At 31.9% G+C, this 25,401-nt stretch overlaps 1 protein-coding gene across 5 annotated transcripts in view; it reads right to left on the bottom strand.

Moving 5' to 3' along the window:
* Positions 1-2,314: 2,314 nt before the first annotated feature.
* LOC143240793 (glycerol-3-phosphate dehydrogenase [NAD(+)], cytoplasmic-like) overlaps positions 2,315-25,401 on the bottom strand; it is a 34,296-nt gene continuing 11,209 nt past the window's right edge. For all 5 annotated transcript variants that reach the window (XM_076483885.1, XM_076483866.1, XM_076483856.1 and 2 more), the window contains exons 4-9: positions 23,338-23,478; positions 14,097-14,235; positions 11,093-11,205; positions 8,874-9,101; positions 8,490-8,596; positions 2,315-3,552 (exon numbers count right to left, since the gene is read on the bottom strand). In XM_076483885.1, the coding sequence (XP_076340000.1) occupies positions 3,441-3,552; positions 8,490-8,596; positions 8,874-9,101; positions 11,093-11,205; positions 14,097-14,235; positions 23,338-23,478 (840 nt within the window). In that variant the 3' untranslated portion in view covers positions 2,315-3,440. The remainder of the gene's footprint in view (positions 3,553-8,489; positions 8,597-8,873; positions 9,102-11,092; positions 11,206-14,096; positions 14,236-23,337; positions 23,479-25,401) is intronic.

Below are 25,401 nucleotides of genomic sequence, written 5' to 3'. Positions count from 1 at the left end.
GTTATCCACATTTTATTATTCACTTTCCATTCCACAGGAAGTTGATTCTTCCTTAGTTTTTTGAAACAGCATGGATTTTCACTTTTACCTATTACTCATGGTTTCTCCAGTTTTCCATCAGCAAATGTGAACAAAAGTACAGTCAATCGTTTTTTTGAATAGCAACCTCTGGAATAATGACAGTAAAAAAAAGAACAGAATATATTTAACCAATACTTACTGTAACAAAATGTCTGAGAATTTATTAATAATTAAAGAAATTATTAAGTAAATAAGAAATTAATATTTAATCAAAAACATTTTTCTGCCTTTCTGAGGTTCGAATCCTACTTGTTAATAGATGAGGTAGGTGAAAGATAGTTTACTGTCCATGTTATGCAGGTTCTGCCATATAGAGGGCCTTTTATAAGAGAAATCTTAAGATAATGCTGCAAAATTTTGATATTTCTGGCTTGTACAGGTTTCCACCCTGTGCAGTTTCTAGCTTAGACAGGTTTCACTTTAATTGAGGTACGAATATATATCAGGTCATCCCATAAAGTAATGTCTGAAAATTTAATACAGAAAGTGCATCATCATTTCTTAAAGCTATAATGGCTAAAATATGTAGCAGGTCATGCACCAAAATGTTCAGACAAAAGAAACTAAACTAGCTCCACTTTTTCAGATTATTAATAAAATAAATCATTATGAAAATGGATGTGTCTGAAGAGCACAGTAGGCATATAGTGCTTTATGAGTTTAAAAAAGGCAACAGTGCAGCAGAAACCACATGAAACATTCAAGGTGTTTAGGGTGTGGAGTCTCTCAACAAAAGAAAATGTCGAAGGTGATTTCAGATGTTCAGATCAAGTGAGTACAGCTTAAGTTATGCACCACATTCAGGTTGTCCTGTTGAGTTTAATGATGACTTGCTGCTGGCTCCACCTGATGCAGATTGTGCTGAAACAGTTGAAGAACTACCACAGAAGCTTAATTCAACCCATTCAACAGTTCACCGTCATCTGCAACAGCTTGGAAAGGTGTCAAACTTGGAAAATGAAGCACCCATGATTTGACAGAAGCCAACCTTAGAGCAAAAGTGGACATTTGCACCACTCTGCACTCTCATGAATGTAACTCACCTTTTTTTAGACGGTGACTGGGGATGAAAAATGGATATCTTATAAAAATGTTAAGTGGTGCATACAATGGCTCAGTGCAGGTAAACTGGCTAAAGCACAGCCCATAATGGACCTCCACCTTAGGAAAGTCTTGTTAAATGTTTGGTGGGATATTGTTGTTGTAATCCACTTCGAAGTTGCTGCCATTCAATGTAATGATTACATCAGACTTCTATGGTCAACAGTTAGAGCACTTGAATGTTGCACTGAAAGAAAAGAGGCCTGCTTTGATCAATTGTAAAGATGTTGTGTTACACCAGGATAATGCATGGCTCCATGCAGTAAGATCACATCTGCAAAGATTGAAGAGTTAGACTGGGAAAATCTTCCATGTCCTCCTTATTCTCCAGACCTTGCCCCATCTGATTATCACCTATTCTGAAGTTTGCAGAACTATCTTGATGGAAAAGAGGTTGGAACACATGAAGATGTCAAAACTACCCTCTCTACATTCTTCTTGTCAAAACCCCAAGAGCTTTATAGAAGTGGCATTCAGAAGCTTGTGAATCATTGGCAGGAAGTAATTAATAATAATGAACCACACATAATTGATTAAATAACATTAAAAGCATTTGAAATCCTTTCTCTTTTTCTGAACCTAAAATCGAGGATTATTTAAGGAATGACCTGATATGTATATATACATGTTAATAGATGCACATACATTTCTAAAGTAGTTGTAAGATGCATAAGTAAGAATTCATGGACTAAAAAAATATTATCAAAAACATTGTTCCTACAGTTGATGAAATTCATGCACTGATTCAAAGTACCTTTTAAAATATTACTTACATTGTCTTTACAAACACCACAGTTTGTTATTAGATAATAATTACAAAAGTTCTAAAGTATTATTCACTTCTTATTACAATATTCGAAAATGTCCGATGATTTTATCACAATGAATCAACTTACTATAATGGATGTAGCATGTACGTCACTATCTATATGTGTAGCCACAATCCCCTGCACTATTTATTGAATGTCTCCATAAACAAAAATCCACAAAGCCTTTCATACTTTAGATATTCAAGATTCAGACAATTAGAAAAATAATTATTGTATAAGCAACAACAATTTTTTTTATAACATAACACAATTTATATAAAAGTACTCTCCTCACAACAAGAACATGACATTCACTAGAACTGTACATGTGGGCTTGTTTATATCTTTATTGATGCAATTTTTAAATGTAGTACAAGATTTCTTAAGAAGACTATTAGTTTTTCAACAAATGGTACTTTTAATACATAAAAAACATTACAGTTTATATCAGTAAAATGTATGAAAATCTTGAGCTCTGAACATTGAGTCATTTAAATGCAACAAGTTATGTATGACTAAAGAGTGCCATCCAAATACTTTTCCTATATAGTGTTCCCAGAAAGAAAAGAAAATCCTATTTTAAAAAGTGTTCATTTTTTCTAATTTTTTTTTTCCCATTGAGGTATGAATACTACAGTAGTAATTACAAGCACAAACAGCCACTATTAGGATGGCATTTTTACTAGTTACTATAATTCCAAAATCCTACCTTATTTTATGTTTAAGGTACATTTAATTTTAAGAAATGTTGATACAGGCTCACAAAATGTATTAGTGAATAAAATAACTAAGCACCATTTTCCAAGCTTGTCCTATCAGTAACAACTAAACTTGAAATTTTTTTTAAACCTGAGATTCTCTAACATTGATCACTATTTTATGCCATTAACATAACAACTTCATAGATGTTAATGTATGCTTTGCTCTTACCTCTCAACTGGAGTTTGCTTTGACATAGCAGTTGCAAGAAAAAATTACAATCTTTTCAACAATTATCACTACTGTTTAAATAATAAACTGTAAAGAATATATACATACTGGCTAACAAACTTAATTTTTTTATATTGGCTGTAATCTACTTCAATGTGCTTTAATAACTATGGAGTCAACTCAGTCTTTTATATTTACTGGTAGAAGATATAATCTACATTTATTAAATTTAAGATATACAAACTGTAATATTAACTATGATTTATGTACATCATTCAGTGTCAATAAAGTAAAATACTTTCATGCAGTATAACAATAATAATAAAATATAAACTTCCCTAATGTCTTAAACTTTTGCCATAAAAGTTATAAGGCAAAAATTATTCAAATGTAGTAATTAATAACAGTTTTTTCTTCTTAAAACGTTAACTAAACATGTCACATCTATGATAGCTATTTAACTCTGATTAAAAATGGAAGACTTAAAACCTGATAAGCACAGGATGTTTTGGATTCACATCACTGAAGTTCGGCATTTTCATATGCTGGATGGTTACGTACCAGATCTATCAGATCAGTAGGATTTACCTCATTTGTCCATATTTTGTGAACAGCCACAAACAAAGGAAATCTATAAACCATGATTTAAAATTACAAAGTTAGTATTTAATAAGACAATGAATGACACTTCATTGACAGTTAAAAAGACTGTATTTTTATAATTAAAAAAAAAAAGACTATAAAAATATAAAAGTCACCCAACACTACAGAACTATTAATTGGATAATCCAGTTTATAAATGTTAATTTTAATCCTCCAAATACCTTGACACTGTTTAGTAAAAACTTCAAGTCATTCACAAGCTTAAGTTTTTGCACAGCAAATGTCTTAAAGTTTTTAAAAAGAATTTCACACATGCTAAAATATTCACAGCAAATGCTAAAAATCACCTGCTATTCCTTATTAAACAAGAGAGCTGTTAGTCATTTTAAGCTGTCTGTATAAAAATATCTTAATCATCTGAACTAAACCCTCAATAAACTAAATCAAATTTATTTGTTTCTAGCATTCTGAACTCAACAAGTGAATTGACATTTTCTAATTCAAAAACTTTCTCTGGTAATTTTGTCACTGTAGAAACTATAATAGCAACATTTTTTATCAAATTTACCTGAAGTAGAAACATATGGACAAAATGTATTATGATTTAAAATATACTAAAAAGAGAAAACTTTTCCATCATACAATACAAGGTAGAAGTTTATCCAATCCCAAAACAATGCTGATATATATATGTTTAAGTGTAAACGTATTTTTAATAGCAGCAACCAAACAAGAAAAGGAGTTTGTTAACTTAATAATTTAAATGAAAAGTTTCCCACACTATTGACTTGTAAAGGCTAAGGTGTCAAATAGTTTGTAATTATCCAACATTTTGTTGTATATTGTATTTTAAACTCATTCACAATGCCTTGCTTTAACCCACTGGTTGGCTGATTGGTGCAAAGCAATTGGGTTATCTGTGCCAAACAACCAGTAAAAACAAGGTAAAAGCAAAATCATTGTAAATTGTAAAAATTAATCAAGATAAAACTGAAGAAACCTCAAAAGCATGTAAAAACTTAAACAGAAATAAACAGGCCAATGGCCCTTAAAAAGTTAAAAACACGAGTAAGATGGCGAGTGTCACCATCACAAATAACACAGTCCAGTATCAGGCTTAAAGCCATAGAAAAAACATGGTGCCGTTGTTCAGAATAGTAATGACGGCACAACAGTGAAATGTGGGTTATTGTGACTTAAGTGTCACAAAGGCTACACATTGATGGATACGTCCAAGTTAAACGAGTTAAAAAACTGTGACCAACTTCCTCCTTCTGATCATTCTGGAAACAACAGAAGGTTTATTCTAGAAAAGCTGGTTGTCATGTTGTTTGCTCCAAATCTAATCCCAATTGGCACAGTGCCAAGCCTTGAATACAGGACCATAGACCATATATAGGACAGACACAGCAGGGACAGCACCAGAGCAGGCAGACTTAGCTGCATCATCAGCTAGCTCGTTTCTGCAAATACTGGATATAAACAAAAGATAAAGAAAAATTGGCCAGTCAGTTTTGAATATTGACCAGAACAGGGTGAGAAAGAACATCAAATGATTCCAGGGCCAGTAGAAAGTTAAACGAGTCAGTATAAATAGTACAACTGGTGTACTGCATAGATTCTACACGATCCAGGACAAGAGAAACAGCATACAACTCAACAGTGAACACAGAAACTCTAGAGATTATCATGTGTGCATCCACTGACACACAACAAACCATGACAGAGACCACAGTCACCTGATTTTGAACAATTTGAAAAAATGGGAATGGAAGGATAATTTGGAAGATGATTGACAAATACAAGATGGCAATTCCAATCAGGAGTATCCAGCTTCCTCAGATGACTCAAAATAAGGCCACAGATGGGAATGGTAATAGGCCATGGTAGGAGGTGCTGACCAGTGAAGACAACAACGTCATCCAAGGACAGACCTAATTCAACTAGCTGCACCTGGACACGAAAACCAAAACCAAGAATGGTACACCATCTATCTATTCTGAAAAAGCATAACCCACTGTGGAAGGAAGACACAACCCTAGACGGGATTCTGTGGCAAGGATTGAAGTTCTGAAGTATAAAGTAAAGAAGGTTGCAAGCAATGGAGGTGAGGAAGAGGTTTGTGAGACTAGGTGTACAAACTCTGGACTGGAGAAGTGCAGGAAGCCCCTGTGCAGAGCTGAAGCTCCAGATGGTGAACAGGGTCCAGCATCTTTAAGGCTGAGGTCCTGGCAGAACCACAGACCAGAGACCCATAGTTTAGTTTGGATCAAATGAGGACACAATAGATCTTTAGCACAGAACATCAACCCACTCCCCAAGAGGTGGAAGAGAGGATACAAATAATATTCAGTGCCTTTTCACACTTGTTGTATAGCTGTTTGATCTGCAAAATGAAGGTCAGCTTATGGTCAAAGCTAAGCTCCAAGAACTTTGCCTCAGGGACCACAGGAAGAACAACATCACCGAGAAGTAGCTCAGAATCAGGGTGAACACCATGTTGGTGACAAAAGTGCATGCAAATAGTTTTAGAGAAAAAAAAAAAGTAAACCATTTGCTGTGGTCCACTTCAACAAACAGCTGAGGGCAGTCTGAAACTTCCGCTCAATATATCTCATGCTTGACAACTGACACAAAATGTGGAAGTTGTTGTCATTGATTCCATTTGCAATGGTAGGAAGAAATTGTGCAGTGATAAACTTAATCTTCACACTGAAAATGTGACACACAATATGCAGCCCTGAGGAACTCCAAGTTCATGTGGGAAATAACAGAAAAGCATCAAGCCCACACGGACTTGAAATTGCCAGCCCATTAAAAAGTTTCGGATAAATGTGTGTGAAAGATCACACAACCCACATAAGTGGAGGTCTCACAAAATACTGTACCTCCACATAGTATCATAAGTCTTCTCAAGGTCAAAGAATATGGAAAAAAGATGTTGCTTGAGAAAGGTTTCTCTGATTGATGTTTCAGGTCAAATCAGGTAGTCTTCAGTGGAGCACTGTCATCAGAACCCACACTGAGTGGGCTAGACAAGCATTAACAATTCTCTCCAAGACCTTACAGAGACAACTCGTTAAAGCAGTTGGATAATAGTTTGAAAAAAATCTTGGGATCCTTCCTAAGCTTAAATAAAGGGAGGACAATAGCCCAATGCCAATCACCAGAAAAAACATTATCCTGTCAGATCCAGTTAAAAACAACAAGAGGCAGGAGAGATATGACACAGCATCTTGTAATGAATATCATCAGGCCCAACTGATGTACTGCCACACTGATGAAGAGCAGGCTTGAGTTCTACCAGGATAGGGGGGTAATTATAGTCACAGAGATGATCTGTCTGAAAAAAAAAAAAAAAAAAAGAGTGATCACTCTGCCCGAGACTTTATGGCCAAGAAGGTCAGGGATGAAACAGAACTGTTAGATAAATGAGAAAAGCATTTGACAAGAGTACTGGCAATGCTCTAGGCACCAGCAGCTTTCTGGCCATCATGGAGCAAGATTAAAAGGTGGATGGAAGTATACTGCCCAATGGCCTTTTGAATCTTGTCTCATATGAATTTAGAACAGGTGGTAAAAGAGATGCTAATTGTGAATTTAATTCAAGATTCCTTCTGGCTTTGACATCTTACCTCCTGAACATGGACACTGGCCTGTTAAAAAGCAATGTAGTTTGAAAGTGTGGGATAGCTATCAAAGGTATCCCAGGCCTGTTTTTGAGCATTCCATGCCATTTCGCAGGCAGTACTACACCACAGACAAGAATACCATGAAAAACGTGTCAAGATTTTAGGAATACACTAAGCAGCTGCCTGGACAATACAGTCAGTCACTGTATATTCAAATTAATAAGGACGTGCAAATCTGCAAGTAACTTGACAATTACAGTTGTTATATAAAGCCACAGTGGAATGGCACATATCAGAACTATATTTTGAGATTGCTTGACAATACGTATATGGTGTAATGCCACCTAAAACTGCTTGCAGAAAGAGTATTTATCAACAGTTCTTTCTGGCACAAAATATTAATACATTTATATTATACAAAATGCATTTAGTCCAAAATCTCCTGTAAACACAGAAATACAGATGAACTTTGGGCATCAGGACTATTCACAAAAAAATGTGCACAACAAGTCATACCCAGCCATGGTAAGCAAAGTGCAGCATTTCTCTAAAATAACATATATCATGTGTATGCATGTTGCTCCTACAACAAATTTAGAAAGAGAGGAATAATGGAACTCTGTGAATGATATTTAGGTAGGGCAAAATGACAGTACGTGGTAACACTCAACAAAGCATAACTCAACTGTAATAAAACTTATGCATATTTCCAATGGCCTAACTGGGGAAACAAGTTTCTTAAAGATGGTACACTACATTTCAAACCCTTTCTGAAAGGATTCATGATCACTGTTGTTTAATGTCCTAGGAGAAAGTTAGGGATCAGAAAAGTGAACATAAAAGTCAAGATAAAAGTCAAGATTTGACATTTTGTATTATACAGAAATTCCAGCTTTGCACAGATGTGAGACAAATAGAGCAACTGGTTCACTGAAATATGTTTCCAGCCATACCTTCTATTTAACTCAGGCATACATCAAGTAACTAGAGAATGAAATGTGTATTTATGCTATTTCATAGGAAGAAATACTGATCAAGTTGCTAATGCAGATCCTATGTACTTTTATGTAATCACACTATTGAAATGTGCACTGAGAAACTGTCACTGCACACAAGATGGATTATGGAAGGACCTCAGAGAAGAATGGTGTGCTTTGGATATAACATCTTTTGTAACTGAAACTGTGCTGCATAAGTACTGTCTAGAGTTATAGTCATGAAATAAAGAATGACTGGATATGGCAATATGAGTGTTACTGCTGTGGTGAGGTTCCAAAATCATTTTAATATAATGTACCCAACACTGCATATAATAATGTAAAGTAACACTCACTTGTATTCTAGTTCTTTTCCCTGTAGAAACCCGCCAACCAAAGCTGCTGTTTCTGGACCATGGATCACTTGACCTTTGAGTACATTTTCTTCAAGCTTATTAAAAACCTACAAAACAATAAGACTTGTAGGCAGCGTATGTTATAAATAAAGCCATAAGTACAAAGTATATATATTGGTTGAACCATTTTGGAAAATTTATATTTTGGCACAGAAGTATACAAACCTGACATTAATAATTTTTAAAATTTTCTCTGTTGATAAATGTCGTATATGGGGTAACAAAGTGAAAAACATTTCAGCTTTGCAATTATAATGTGCATGTGACAAAACACAAATATTAAATATTTCTTAATACTAAGTTGCTTCTTCATAATGGACTCACCTTTCCTGTAATGAAATATTTAGCTGCTAACCAGTCTCTGTGTCCATAACAAGATGCTATCAAATCACCAACTCCACAATTTTCCAAAAATGTCCTCAACTTTGCACCAGGATAACACATTCTAGTGAACCAAATCATTTCTACTAAACCTAAACGAACCACAGCTGCTTTAACATTTTCTCCATAACCTAGTCCATCAATAAATCCAGCAGCACAAGCCACAATACTCTATAAACATTGAAAAAACATAGTTTCATTTTATAGTGTAATGTTTAAATACCAATCACAAAGCCATGAAAGCACATAAAATTAAAATGTTTAAAGGTATCTGTGCTTTTACCATTTAACTATAAAATTACATTCTTTACTTCCTACTGGAAGTTTGATTTTTTACTCACTGTCAACCTTGTAACAATGTCTACATCTTTCTTAAATATTATTTTATAAGTAACTGGGTCTCAAGTATTTTACAATTTTAGCTGTTTATGTGGAACCTTGGTTGAAAAAACATTTAAATTAAACTTTTCAAATATTATAAATTAATTTTATCCAGCTTCACTTGCTTCTCATCATTGGAATTAGTTTTTAACATTATTTTGTTCCTTTGTGCAAGAAAGTTTTAGCTGTTTATATTCTGTTTGAACAACTTTCAATTATCAAACATTTATCTATAATTGTTTGTTTCCTGTTTATTTGAGATTCTTGGACAATGGTATAAAAGAGATACCTGCACCAGTTGTCCCTAATTTTTGAGCTGACAGATTTGAGGAAAGGCAGCTCATTACCAATATCTATCTCCAACTCTTGGCAACTATAATTGAGCAGTTTGATTCAACTGCCACATTTACAATGCACCCACAAACTAGAGTACAGAGCACAATTTATTTATTTTTGCCAAAAAGGCATGAGCCATGGACCTTTGAGACTACAGTATGGCATGGTAACAAACAGGATACATCTCAGTCCAACTTGTTTCAAGCATATTATAGTTATTTCTAACAATGTATAAATTATGTCAAAGTGCATCATAACTATTATGCTTGTACAATAAATGTTTAATTTGTATAAATATACATACAAATATTTTACTGTTGTCATACTTTGAGGAATAATGATATGCCTCATTCATTGAGAGTGTAATATCTCCAGAATATTCAAAACTTTACTTAGCACTCATTAAGAAAACTACAACAGTTGGACTGACAAAGAACAAATTAATTAAAAAATAAAAAATATTCACAATAATTTGTTCTAGTAACACAGGAAATGAGATTTTAATCCTACACAGTCAATATGTTTCACCCAAAACATCATCATTAGTTTGTTTGTCATTTTAAAAAGAAGGTCTAATGTTGTTGATGAAAGGGTTTAATAATAATTTTTCCATACCCTTACTTGCATAATTTTTTATGATGAACAGCAGTGTAAAAGAATTTATCAAAGTCCAATATATTTTAAATGCAAAATTTACATTACATAAAGAGAGAAATGTGTGCAAGTTATGACAACAATAACAAAAAAAGTTTGTGTATAACATATTTAATCATGGCAAGGTGATGAACTTCATTCAGATAATTTGTGCCATGTCACCCACTTTGTTGTAGTAACTTGGAAAATAATTTATACTTTCAATGAAACGTTATTGCTCACAGAACTTTATCCCTATTTGTTTTATACAAATGCATAAAGTAACAAAATAATAAAAAAGAAAGTTCAACTTTAAGCAAAATATTTACATACATTATTGTGATATAAAATACAGTTATGCTACATACCAATCACATGTAAAATTGTGTTTTCATATATGATGTTCTAGCTTATGAATTCTATACAAATAAAATTTTGATCTTTTGGTCCAACCTCAGATTTCATTTTTAATAATAAATATTTCCCATAATTCTTTTAAGTCGGTTAATTTTTGGATATTCATTTAAAAACACACAACATAAAGTCCTCCTATATACCAATTTGTGACAATTTCAGCACTTTTTGGAGATACAACATTAAACCGTTTGGTATCAGTATGATTAACAGCTTTAATACCACAAAACTTAAACCTAGGCAGTATCTTTATAACTTGAAGAGAACCAATACATTTACTTAATTTGATGATGGGTATAGGTATGGACATTAATTGAAATCTTGACAAAAGTTACTATCTCATAAACTTCCTGTACAGCAAAAATATATTTGAACAATAAGTATTTCCCAATTTTTACCTTTAAAGCACCACACAGTTCAACAGTTGTTACATCATTAATACAGGTTAAACATAAATAGTTGTTTTTCAGTAAAGAACTGAACAAATAAGCTGCTTCTGGGCTGGAACAGCCTAGAATGAGGAGAAAAAAACTATATATGATGAATTATAGCACTTGAAATATTTCAAAGTTTGTAATAAACTAAAATATTTTCATCCTGTTATACACCTTTTACTTATGACTTTTTACACAATGATTTTTTAATAACAATGTTGCAATTATTTTCATACTTAATAGTAAATACAAAATATTATTCCAATTAAGAAAAATCCCAATGAAGAAGCTTTACAGAAAAATAAAAAAATGTGTTATTGTGTGTTACAGTTACTTTTAGTACTTCCTACAGCATTAAATAGTTTTATGGTCATCCAAAATCATTCACACAACTGAAATGAGAACCCACTTTAACAGCATAATGAACATGAGAGAATAAAAGTCTATAAATACTAAGATTTGTTTTTATTACTTATATGATAAATTACATTTCCTTTATTATTTTAAGAGCAATAATTATTAACTCAATGTGCATGAGGTCAATCCATCTGATGAACTCCATATTGGATAGGAAATTTTTACAATTCCAAATGTACTAAGTGTATGCTATTAGTAATAAGTACAAGTCTGTTAGACACAAAGATCAAATGCATTACAAAAGTACTTGTTGTCAAGATATGTGTGTGAATTGATAATATCAGCCTGACTCAGACTTTTAGAATTTGAAGTACAAGGTGATGTTTACATAAATAAAAGTATTTTGTCCATACCACAGTTTGCATATCACACTTGCACAACCTCTAGAACTTCTGACATGTTAAACACTGTTCATTTCAATATCCCTGTGTATTTTATTTGGTATTTACTCCCCTACCATGAACTGTCACTAAATCAGCAAGGTAGGGTAAAATGAATAGTTGAAACTCTGATATCAAATACATAATACCATATTGAATGATACATGCACTTTGACCACTACCTGTGTATAGAGCATTAATCTATAAGTTTCATTATGCTGTTCCTACAGGTGCACAACTAATATGAATTTTGGAATGCAAACTTCAATATATGGGTCTTATGTATTACACCAAGATGCTGAATGGTGATTAAGCTGAAGGTCTTTCTGAACTTTAATGCTCATATCTTCTGCTAATGTTTATTTACACTTGTATGTGAAGCTCCAATATAGGGGTTGAGTTCAAACAATAAGACAATACACCTTTAAATTTGTTTGAGTTCTTCTCTGTCTTTCACAAATACTTATTACAATATAATTTGATTTTCCAAAGTTGTACCTTATATCCATTTAATTTTTAACCCCTTATGAGTAATGCCTTTTGAATTTGGAGTGGCTGTCTAAATTTTATTTTAATATCATTTAAAGAAGAGAATGCAGTTATTTTACACTTGCTTTCCTTCAGATGCTAAAAATTAACATGACTAAAGCATTATCTTTATAATATGTACTTTGCAAATTATTTTAGTTCATTGTTTTTAATTTTTTGAAAACTTGTAATACTTAGCAAGATTTTCTATACCATAAAATAAATAATCAAAAAATAATACTTTGAGAAATACCTGCTGTTTAGGTCTCACTAAAACCCTAAAGGATAGAGCTCTGACAATTACTAGTAAAGTTTCAGCTCAGAAATGTATGCAAGAGGTCTATACAACTGTAAGCCATATTTTATTGTGACAATGAAATGTAGACAGTGCAATAATAGTATAGTATAAAGATATCTGTAGAATTATAAGAAACTCATTAAAGTCTATGCTAAAAATATACAGACTGGATGCAAGTGTACGAGACAAAATGAAACATTCTGCATGATTAAAGAGTAATGCTTGAATGTATATGACAGGTTTTTAAACTTCATTAAACTATGCAAAAATGGAATTAGAAGTATGGAATGAATCTGTCATCCTTATTAGCCTTATTTCTACCAGCAGTGTTTATGTGGAAAAGTTCTGTGTTCAAATTTCTTCATTTTCATTTCAAACATTTTTGTACAGGTATCTTTATCATGTAATTTCTAATACTTGCCTCCAAAAATCAGCTTTAAAAGTGCTACTAGATCTGATGTCTCTTACAAGATAAATCAATCAGTATGTCAATTTTGACCAGACTCTTGAGCTCAAATTGTTTTCTGTGCTAGAAACATTGGTGGGTATAATATGTTGTAGAATAGGTTTAACCTTGCAGTTAGAGATGCTCTGCACAGCCATCAGGTTTGTTCAGAATTCCATTTTAACTATTTTAAATACACAGCACTACCTTTATATTTTATCATTTATTTTGCATTCATATATGAAATAACACAACTGAAAAAATGTTTCATACACAGAGCACGAAGTTCCTCCCTAGTCTTTATTATAACACAACTTTGGATGACTGTGTTTGTTTCAAGTGGACAATGAACAGTCACCTTTACTAGAGGTGGATTGATCTGACTGGTATTATTTCCTCAAGATTTATTCCTGGATGATCAACTCACTACAAATGTTGTTCCAAATTGATTGCAAGCTACTTATTTAAAACATTAATATCAGACTTATCTGAAGTGGCTGGCAATACTCAAGTGAAAATAAGGGAGGATGTAACTTTGAAATACCACCTGCATTATCATATTAGAACATATTTGTCCACTTGCATACAAATGGTGTAGCTTTACAGTGATACTACCCCACAGCAGACCAGGTGTTATCTCAAAAGAATAAGAAATATAGCTTGAAAAACCCAAAAAACTCAACTTTCTCATCTCAATACCACTCACTGATTCATAACATATTGAATAAATTGAAATGTGCATGCTTACCACAGTGTTAAATGTAACATATTATTTCTCAGTCAGTCATGTTTTTTAAAAAGTCAATGCTACTAGCTATAAAAGTGTATGTATCATCACATTTTGCATCTTGTTATTTTTTTTATATATTAAACATTTCTCAAAATATTTTCTGTGTATACCTAATGTTGTTTCAGCCAATTCTTCTGCTGCAACTTCAAAGGCAAAAGTCGCTCCCATCAGTACACTTACTTCAATTCCTAGAATACGTCTGATAACATCAGAACCTAATTCCAATTTTCCATCTTTTTCAATCAAACCCTAATGACAGAAAAAGATTCAATAGTTTGTCTAGACACCTCCATGTAAATTGGTAAACAACTACCATATACAGTTACTTTTTGTCACAATCATATTTTTTCTATTATGTTTCAACAGCTGAATCCATATTTTTTCATTGATTATTACTAAATTAGCAGTTCATGAAATCTTATTCATTAGTTCATCTTACTTTGAAAAACTCAAACTGAAGCAGTTCTCCAGACTAAAGGTAAACTTTACATTTAGTTTTCATATAATAAACTTTATTCATTGTAACATTGTAATTTTCAAACTGACACTTTAACCTTCATTGACTTTATATGAAGCATGTCTTTGAATAAAAGACATAAAGGGTCAAAGGAAAAACAATATCCTTATAGATTTATTGACTTAAACTTAGAACTTAGATTTCTATAAAAAGACATATGTGCAATCATTAATAACTGCACACTAATCATCTCAAAGAGAGTGACAGATATGGAAACCTACAAAATTATTTCATTTTTCTTTAAGAATTTGTACTTTTAAGACAAAAACAGTAAAGAAGAATTAAATGTGTTTTAAAATACTAAATAGGATGTTTATCATAATTAGAAAGAATCTAATGCTCTTAATATCAGGAGATCCACTACCCAGAAGCTTGTTGACTTTTGGAATTTCTTAATTACATTTTCTGATTTCATGTATTTTCCTAGTATTTTTTATAACAGTTGATCAGGAAACATAAATGAACTGCATTACAATGTAGAACAAAAATCTAGTTAGACACATACACACAAAAAACTATACTATTTGACTAGCCCCAAGTACATATTTTACCGTATATATTTATCTAGAACTGAAACTTTAGAAGCATGTCTTTACTGCATCCATTTTTAAACACAGTTTTATGAACAAACTTCACCACAACAATTGCTAGCACAGTTAAAATAACACACATCTTATTTAACAAAATGACTGGCAATACTAAAGTTTCATCAGACATCAATTTTTCTTTGGCTTGTTATTGTCCTTGTTATTTGTTTTAGTAACTAATCTTGATTTTGTTAGTAAATTTTCCAAAAAATCAAATTCCTTGCCAAAGCTAGAATATTTTCATGAAATGTTCTTTGAGCACTTCTTGTAAACATTTTACAATAGAACATAATCAGCAACAAAACAATTATTATAAAATGCTTTTCACAATCATGTCAATAAGCCATGGAAATATCTAATGAATATAATCTCAAACTTCAATGAAATTTTCTTTTTCAATCTGCATCAATCTGATTGTTGACACTGAGAATGTTAATTATGACAAAAAATTACAACAAACATTGTGTGATAAGAAACTTGTACATGTAAAAAAGGTTCAACCTTGATTTATTTACTTTTTCTGAATAATATCAAGCATTACAATATTATTTGAAAATTAAAACTTCAAATTAATTATCTGTAATATAACAAAAATATTTTATAATATAACCAGCTCATCTTGTCCAATTTGAAGAATCAGTTATGATGACAATTAGTGGACTAGTGCAACATACCAAGACAAATATGAAATTTGTTTAACTACAGTTCTCCCTTCCTTCAAAGTCCTGTATTGTTTTATACACTCATAACAGTAATCAACATTAATATTTAGGCTAGTTGTTACAATTTATTTAGTAAAACTAAGTTTACTAGAGTAATTACACAATTTTCTACCTGGTTAAGAAGTTGCAAAAAACTAGAAAATATAACAAAGCCACACAGGAACCAGCTATAGTTGATACTGATAAACCACTGTCAGTCAAAGAGCCATGTGAAGAATTCAGAAAAATGGGGAACAGAGGACAAAGAAGGGAAGAAAAAGTGACAGTGAATAACTGCAAAAGATACATCACCTCTGTTGATACACAAGGAGGAATGGTAACAGATAGAATGAGAAAGAAGGAAGGCTACATGTGAATATAATCCACACTTTCTTGCACAAGACCAAACAAATCCCATGCTTAAAGTTAGAGTGATGATACAGTTGGGTGAAGGATGGAGGAATAAGGTTGAAGATGAAGAGAACAGGATGTGAGCACTAGAAAAGGTTCAACAGGGGAAACTATTCTTGATTCTTGATGATGAGAAACTCACTTGAAATAAAAAATGTATTTCAGAACGGCTAGTATTGGTATTAACACTTACTAATAAGCAGAGAAAACGTTTCAACATTCTAAGGTCATCTTCAGATTAACAAAAGGGGAAACCACGTCTGAGCTGGCCAACAAGAAGGACCAAATAAGGAGGAAACAGACAAATAGGGAGTCAGCATAGAGAAAAAGACTGGACCAAAGGGAAAGCTTGATGTTGTGATAGTGGCAAAGGGGTGCCTAGATGAGAACAAAGCCATTAAAACCCTGGAGTGAAGGACCACTGTCATTGCACCTCAAGAGCCGATTTGCAACAAGAGTCAGGACACACAGAGCATAACAAACCATCAGTTGAATATGTGTTTGGAATGGGCCCAGAAGAGAAAATCGAGGATATGGGAACAGGGCCCCACCCATGGCAATTGATATAGGAAACTACAGTTGAGTTATCCATATGGATTACAACCAGATGGCCACATGAATCTGTATGAAAATGATTCAAAGTATGACAAACAGCAAAGAGTTCCAATTTACTGATATGAAAGGTTGAATCTTATGAGAACCATTGACTCAATATCTCCAAAATTATGGCAAACACATACTGTAAAAGGATGAAGATCTAGATGAGAGGGAGGAAGAGAAACACCTTCTGTTGTATTGGTTCTGTCAAGCCCACAAATGAAATCAGCATACAGATGGAAAATAAATGAGAGAGGGCAAGAGATCCCAGAGGAGATACCACTGAACATGCAGAGTCCATTGCAAAAAACACATGTGAGCACAACTCAAGGGGCTAAGGGATTCCATAAAAGCCCAAGTTCTCAAAGGAAGAGAAGTTTCCATGCAGAGAGAGAAAGATAAGCCCCGTCAAGATGATAATTGCAGAAAACACCAACATGAACCATATCTTACATGTGTTTGAGATAAGACTTCTTTAGCTTAAGTAACCAAACTAGGTGAGCCACCTACAGAAAGAGGAGAGCTATAGGAGTCCAGTTGAGGTGGAGCTAAAATGGGCCAGTTGTCCTTAAAATTGTCAAAATCCCCTTTGACACAAATAGAATACATTGGATAAAGTACATCAGGATCAGAAGAAGATCCAGGCCACATGAAAGGCTCCATTTCTCATCACACAATAGCCATCAGTTCCTGATCAGACGAAGACAAACCTGACGAAATGAAATTTACAATGTTTAAATAAATTACTACAAATCTGTAGATACATAAATGTTAAAAAACAAAAAATCCAAACTTAATAGTTCCACAGCAGTTAGTGTTTCTGTAGATACTTCCACACAAAAAAATGCCCTAATCTCAAGAGTTCACAAGTGAAAAGACATATTTATAAGTGAGAGCCAAATCGAGAAGTGCTGACTGAACAATCAGTACAGAGAAAGCCAATGCACTAGGAATGTGTCACACTACCATTGATAGTGGGTGTTGCATGTTCATTTATGTGTAACAGTACAGCAATATCACATCAAACATAGGATCTTTAGTGGGAGTTTCAAAGTACATTTTTGCATTTAGACGGCAGTACTAACTCAAGTAAGTTGTATATGAGATAAGGTTATATGATGTATTGGAAGTAACATAGATAAAATGATGAAATAGTGGTACGAGAAAAATGTTAGTGCACAATTTTTTTAATACACCTGATACTCTGACTGGTTGTGATGAAGTTTATTTTATTAAACAGATGAATTGTAATTTAATCATGATTTTAAGTTAGCATAAAAGATAAAAATTAACAGATTATTAACATAAATAACTGGTACATCTATTGCATATGTTATAAACAAAAATAAAAGTATAAATTATGGCCTTGTAACACACAACAGCATGTGCAAATTATAATTTAAACAAAGTCTTCTAGGAAAATTAATATTAAATGTCTATAAAGACTTAACTTTTACATCAGTGTTTAAACAAATTTACAAGTTGAATTCATACCACTTCAAATTACTTGCTCACCTCAAATAAATATTGTATGAATTTGTCTTAATCATTATTTATTATGCTGGTGCAACCTTTTGGAAGGAAATACCTCACCTTTAAAATAAAGTGCATGTACAGGTTAACAATAGGAAACTTATGCACTTTTTAATACAATGAAAGATGAACTGGAAGCAAATGAATATTGAATTTACAAAACAGTGAAGCAACTGACAATAAAACACTGACTAAAGTTTCTTAAAATAATAAATTTGCTTAGCAAATGTGAAGGGAAGAGATAAAAAGAAACCACTTTTCACTTTTAAATTCCTTTAAATGTGTTTTTTCTTGCCTGACAAATATCTTAAAACATCTTTTTTTATTTTCATTACACAGTGATAGCATCTGATGCTTATTTTAAGATCTGCACCAATGTATAAAAAATGATTTACACATTTCATACTTTTCCTAGTACTTTGAAAGACACTGAATTTGTTTGCAGAAAAACACCACAATTAACTAACGTATATCTACACTTCTTTATAAAGCCCTACAGCTTGAGAAAAAGATCCTTTGCATATTCCATTTTGTTGTTCAATACAAGTTTAAAAAGATGTAATCCAAAAGTAATTAGATTAACTCAGACCTCTAAAAACAATGGTATTTGCATGCATAAACTGGTCTATTAATATTTATACTACCATTTTGTACTTATTATATTTTCAATACCATAACTTTTAATATACTTTCTGTACCTTCACAGAATTTCGCAGACTTTCATTAAACATTACAAGTGTTTTGTGCACAAAAAATCATATTTTTAATGAATTATTTTTACCAAAAACTTGTTTGAGAATATACATATAATATCCTTCTATATACTAGTACAAGTGCAAAGTCATTCTCATGTTAAGATTCAAAATACTTTTCTTTGTCTCAAAAATCTTAAATTTTATTTACACAATCTGTAAAATCTAAATAAATTCCACACATTTTGTTTGATAAAACCTTATATTTAATGTTATTTTCTCTACTCTAAATTTATACAAGATTGTTCAGTTTGACTGACCTGACCTAATACCCATAAAAAAAATCTAAATTACCCTTTCTTTTTCCAGAATGACTTACTTGTTTACACTAATAAACTCATAACAGTCTGTTTATACTTAAATTTTGTTTTATTGCCCTTTGAACCCTGTCTAAATTACTACTTACACCATCATAGATTGCAAATTACTTGGCAAATGTGAAGCTCATGTTATGCTATCAAATTATATTACATGAGATGCGAGCACACCTCTTGAAAAACATTTATTATTATTATTATTTATTTAATTCTCTTAACCTAACCTTAACTTACATAAAAAGTTTTTATTTTACATTTTAGTTACTTTTATTACAATAAATAGAGAATACTCATGAAAAATAAGTAAAAAGTAATTATCTGTAAATTCTTTTCTTCTTTTTTACTGTTGACTGTCAATAAAATTTAACCCTACTTCTTTATACTAATGGTAGTACTGCACTAAGTAATTTTTATTTAATTAACTATTTCCCCAGAAAACACAGAATACTAATGTACAAAACGTAGACAATTTCTCATAACTATCACAATTGTTTTAGTTCTCTAACTACATGACAAGAGCTGTTAAAACTTAATCTGAGCTTGTAGATGTGCTTCCCATAGGAATCAAGCTTGAACTTAGAGAAATTGAAGATTCTATTTACAGAAAATAAAGTAATGCAATACATAATTTGATAGAATGGTTGTAAATAATATAGTATTAAATATCAGATGGAACTGTCAGAAATGAGAATTTGACAGGTGAACGTGGTTCGAAGGGCTTGATTGTCTATTTCACGGATTTATAACCAAATAAGATTAACAGCTATAAAAGTTATGCTTTACCTAAGCAATAATGATATTATAACTAGTTTAATTTTGCACTTATTAGAGGGGTGGTATTTAAATAAAAGAGAAAGGATTGTCTAGAGGGCAAATATCAAAATTGTCACACTATGGGAAATTCTATATTTAATTTTTGATAATACCTTAAAAATTAAGAACTTAACACTTATATACTCTTAAAATTTGGATTATTAGCTATACAATATTGTGTGCAATATTTATTAGTATACAATGAAAAAGCAGTAGTTTAATTAAATTTTGAATGTAACTCACTAAAAATTTGTGACATTAATAGAATGATGTATGTGGAAAAAATGTTCAAGTTTGAGTTTAAACAATAGTCACCAAAGGATCACCATAATTGGCATGTGTACTATAAATGTTTCATGCTCAACAAAACTGACAACAGTAACTTAAAACTAATTAGCACTGCATTTTTTAATCCTACTTTCACTCCTTTAAAGATTTCTTAACTTGATATTACTGCAAAAACTGGAACAAAATGAAAAAGGAACAAGAAAACACTTATTTTTCTTTTGGGTTTATATGAAAGTGATCCAACAGTTCACAATATAAGACAAAGAGAAGGCTACATGTTTACATTTCCCAATTTCTTGACATATTTTTATCTGTACTTTCATCAATCACTAAAGGCAACTGTTTACATTTCTGCAGTTCAAAAATTATGGTTGTTGTTAAATCATACCAGCAACTTTTTCTTATATTCCTATGGCAGCTTGTCATGAAAGATAGCCAGCATCCTTTCCACAACTTAAGTTCTTTAAAGACTCACATCTCAAAGTGACAGAAAGTGACTAGCGATTGATAGTTAGCTGTGACAATACTCTCTTGTACTTGTCAATACTCATATTTCATTACTCTAACTTGTGGCATAACAAATGCCCTCACAGACCCCACTGCACAATGGGCTCCCAAACTCAGGAAGCCCCCAAGTTCTTTTAACTTATCCAGGTACAACTGGCACATGTCAGAGGCCTGCAAAAATATGAAAACTTAAGGATGTTAGCAAAGCCAGGGATACTTCATAATTTGCACAATGAAGCTCATACAATCTGCATTAAATTTGTTAGAAGGCCCTACCTGGAGCCTGTAGTGACTTCCGAGTTTTAACAGGACGTGTTGCCACTTTTGGTGCAGAAAAGACAAAACAAATCCCTTGCACAGAGCCTTTGTTAAGGCAGTGGGCAAGCAGATGAGTTTATTTTAAAATGGTAGTTAATATCTCCAGATAGAACTCTAGACTGGCAGGTCAGCCCTAAGTTTAGTTTTTCCAGATGAGATAAGGGACCAACACAATTTTCATGAGGAGGCCCCACCATTTTGCATTATGCTCTGACTCAAACAATTGTTTCATACATTTGTATACTAGCATAACATGCAACTGGTGCATAGTTATTATGCTAAGTTGAATCCCAAACATATTGCATGTGATTAATAGACTGTTGGTGTTGCTTCATTGTTGCAGTCCAATAATTCTTGCATCCTTTTGTCCTTGTATTGTTTCTTTTTGGACCAGAACATTATGTACAGATCATAAGTTTGGTTTCAGTTTGGTACTGCTACCACTAAAGTTGATGCACAAGAAAACTGAAACAAGTACTCAAATCATCATGTTTAAACTGACAAACTTGATCTTCTAATATAAAAATTAACATTACATGTTAGTACTAGAGTGTTTAAGTTGATTAAGATCACATGCTTGAGTATTTTCTATCATTTCTATATTGATTTTTCCAAGTCACTATCAGCAGTAAAAAAAAAAAGTCAGATAGATCTGCAATGGCTTATGTTCAATTTGCTTCAGGATTAGATAACCAAAATTTTTGAGATTTTCTAATGTATCTTCTCTTTCTCAACAGTTAAGGCTTACTTGATTATGCAAGTGAAGTAGGCTAACCTAACAGATCTTGATACAATTAAAAATAAGGCCTGCAAATCATTTGAAATCATTGAGAAAACAAATAATGTTTTTATAACCATAATTACAATAGTTAGTTCCAGACCTTGGTAGATATGTGTAACTGTAATGTCTAATGGTGATGGATAAGTGACTGAAAACAACTACTGAAGAGATTGCTACATTTTTAAACACAGCCCTTCTGTCATCAGAAAAAAAATGAAACTACATAATAGTTATTGTTTAGACTTTTTGTAACATAAAACTATAAAATTAAATGTAAGCATATTTGCATTAGAAGTGATAACAGTTTAGCAGAATCTATCAATTGGCTTTTACTGTATAGCTATGAATTCAATGATTATTTCCTATAATATTACAGACTTAGCTTGTGTCAAGTCTGGCCCTCTAAACAGGAGAAAAGTGCCAGGTAAATAAATAAATATCAGCCAACCCCACAATTATGCATCATGGCTAAGATCCTGAAACAGTACTTAAAAGGCTTTTTGTCCTTAAAGTCAGTATCAGGTATTTTTCAAATGAATATTATTTCACATAACACAAACTAAATTCCAAGAAACTTCTAATTTGAGAGATGGCAACCAATCAAACGTGTTGCCTATGCAGCTATTCTTAACTGAATATCAGAATTGATTATCATGTTTTTAATCTCTTCATAGCTGAAAATGCTCAAAATTATGTCAGTTTGAACCTGGAACATTCTGAGTTAAAGCCTGGTAGATTAATACTTAAACCATGTCTGGCTTTGTTTTAAGGTTACTCTGATCTATTCTGTTTTTCTTCCGATTAATAAGTTAGTAGTCCTAGTTATTTCTACATTAATGACCGATTTTAACAAATGACAGTTGAAACTTCATCATGAGAGTTAAGTATCTGTAACTCTATAGTAAGTTAGAATTGGCAAACACACTTAATCTTACGAGCAACAGTGTTTCTATCATATGTTATGTTGATGTAACTTATATTTAGACCATAATTGTAGTTATACCCATTTTGGAAAACAAGAAAAACTGAAAATTCAACATATATTCATATTATGTAAGATAAACAGTACTGTGGAGTACCGTTTTGTCATTAAGCTTAAATTATCAGGAAGAATGAGAGTCATCTGTTAAACACCATAATAATTTTGTTTAACATTTATTACATAGCAAGAAACAAGCCCTTTTTAATACAAGTTCTGTAAACAAAAATTATATTTTTTTAAACATTACCTTTATCAAAGATAATCCCATTACTGATGGTTTTATTCTGCCAGCTATACACTTGCATGCATCTTCTAGAAAACTATGAGGCACAGCAAATATTATGATATCAGCATTTTCAGTTGCCTGGATGATGTCTGTCTCCACTAACTGAGATTATTGAACAAACAAATCAACTAGATTTGGTGCATAATGTTTTTCATTTCATAATTCAAGATAACCAAGTAATTTGTCTAAAAAACAAGTTCATCAATAAATGAAACCAAATTAAATGGAAATGCAAGACTTATCACAAACAACATTTCTGAAGACACTCAGAAGTACAGAACAATATATATTAAAACAATGTATCCTTTAGAGACTTAATAGTATCCTAAATCAAAAGTTGAGGAAAAAAATATAATTTCTGTACATAGAAAATAATAATTTAAGACCAAATTTTATTTCATAGCCATTCACACAAAATATCACATGCTTTCTACAAAGGTTCATATCGATTTTCCAAAAATTTCCAGTGCTCTAAAGTTTTGTCACACATGAATGAATTTATATTTCCATGAAAGTTTCTTACATTAAGCATGCCCATCAGATGGAGCTGGAAGACTTAATCAATTACCCCCAAGTGCCAATTTCATCAATTTATATCATGTAAACTATACAATTAATAATTAAATAAATAAATAAATGTCATGAAAATAATCAAGTAATCAATATTACTATATCTGATTATTCTAAAAACTATGAAGTCAAAATTACAATTAAATGAATTTTCACAAAAATAAACTATTAATTAATATTAGCATCTCCGATTATTACTGTTTTCAGTTCATACAATAATTAATTAACCCAAATTATAACTAAATGGACTGTCACAAAAATAACCAACTAATAGAAATTAGTTCTTTAGATTATACTAAAAATCCAAGTAACCAAAGTATTGCCACTATGTTTGTTCATAAACACAAAGTTGCATAATGGGTTATCAGTGTTCCACCCACAGAAAGAATTGAGCACCAATTTCAGCATTAAAGTACTTTTTAAATATCAAGTTTGTTCAGGTTTGAACATGCATGGCATGGTTATTCAAGGTGGTGGTATTGGATGGGTAGCGTGCCTTGTAATTCAAGAGTCTATTACTACTAATATTGCTTGACCTATCTTTGTCATGTCAAAGACAGTACTGTTCTCTGCCATTGTCACAAACATTGAAATACTGATTATAAAAAAAACAAAAAAAATTGGTTAGTAGTATTCACCACCAATATAATTACATAACTTTAAAGTTGTATAAAGCAGCATGGATCTAGGAGATGGTTGGGGTGTCCAGACTCCTCCTTTTTTTTTTTTATTAAAAAAATATTAATTGGTAGTGCTTTTATTTGATTGGACCATAACTTATTTGAGGTTTCCTGAAATCAACATACCTGAAGCCTTAAGTAATCTATACTTAAGAGGTTTGTTTTCATTAAAATAAGTACTGATAAAGAATCTTGTAGACTTTTATAGAAGTTTGAATTCTCATGAGAAAGATGTTTCTTGTAACTCTGTTATCTAAAATTAGAGAATGAAAGTTGTATGACTGCCTAAGGAACAAATTAAAAATGTTTGTTTTTAAATAGGCATCCTCTTTACTAACAAAGGCTATAATTATATTCAGTAATATGATTATGAATAATTTTAATTACTAATATACTTTAAATATAAAAATTTGAACTGTTTGTTTCTATTTTTCTTTTCAAATCAATCACATTACTAGAAATAAAGATATATGCTTTGAAATTACTAGATTATAACCCAATTTAATCATTTACAAAAGTTATTTATGTTATTTCAACTTATTTAGGCTACCTTAGCACTATGTGGTTAATGCTGATTGATCTAAAAGTTAATATTTTTTACACTGAAATGTATTTATAATAGATACTCATGCAGAGCTATCTCTTATCTTCTTTCTGTCCTCTAAGAATTGATGAAAATGTTTCAAACTCAGCACACCTGTCAATATACCCCCACTAATTTCAGGCCACTATTGAGCATGTACATAGCATGCAACTACTTACCACAACAATCACT

This window comes from Tachypleus tridentatus, chromosome 2 (genome assembly GCF_004210375.1).
Source record: "Tachypleus tridentatus isolate NWPU-2018 chromosome 2, ASM421037v1, whole genome shotgun sequence".
NCBI lineage: Eukaryota > Metazoa > Arthropoda > Merostomata > Xiphosura > Limulidae > Tachypleus > Tachypleus tridentatus.
Note: the sequence above shows the minus strand (reverse complement) of the source record. Positions and strands in the feature narration are given on the sequence as shown.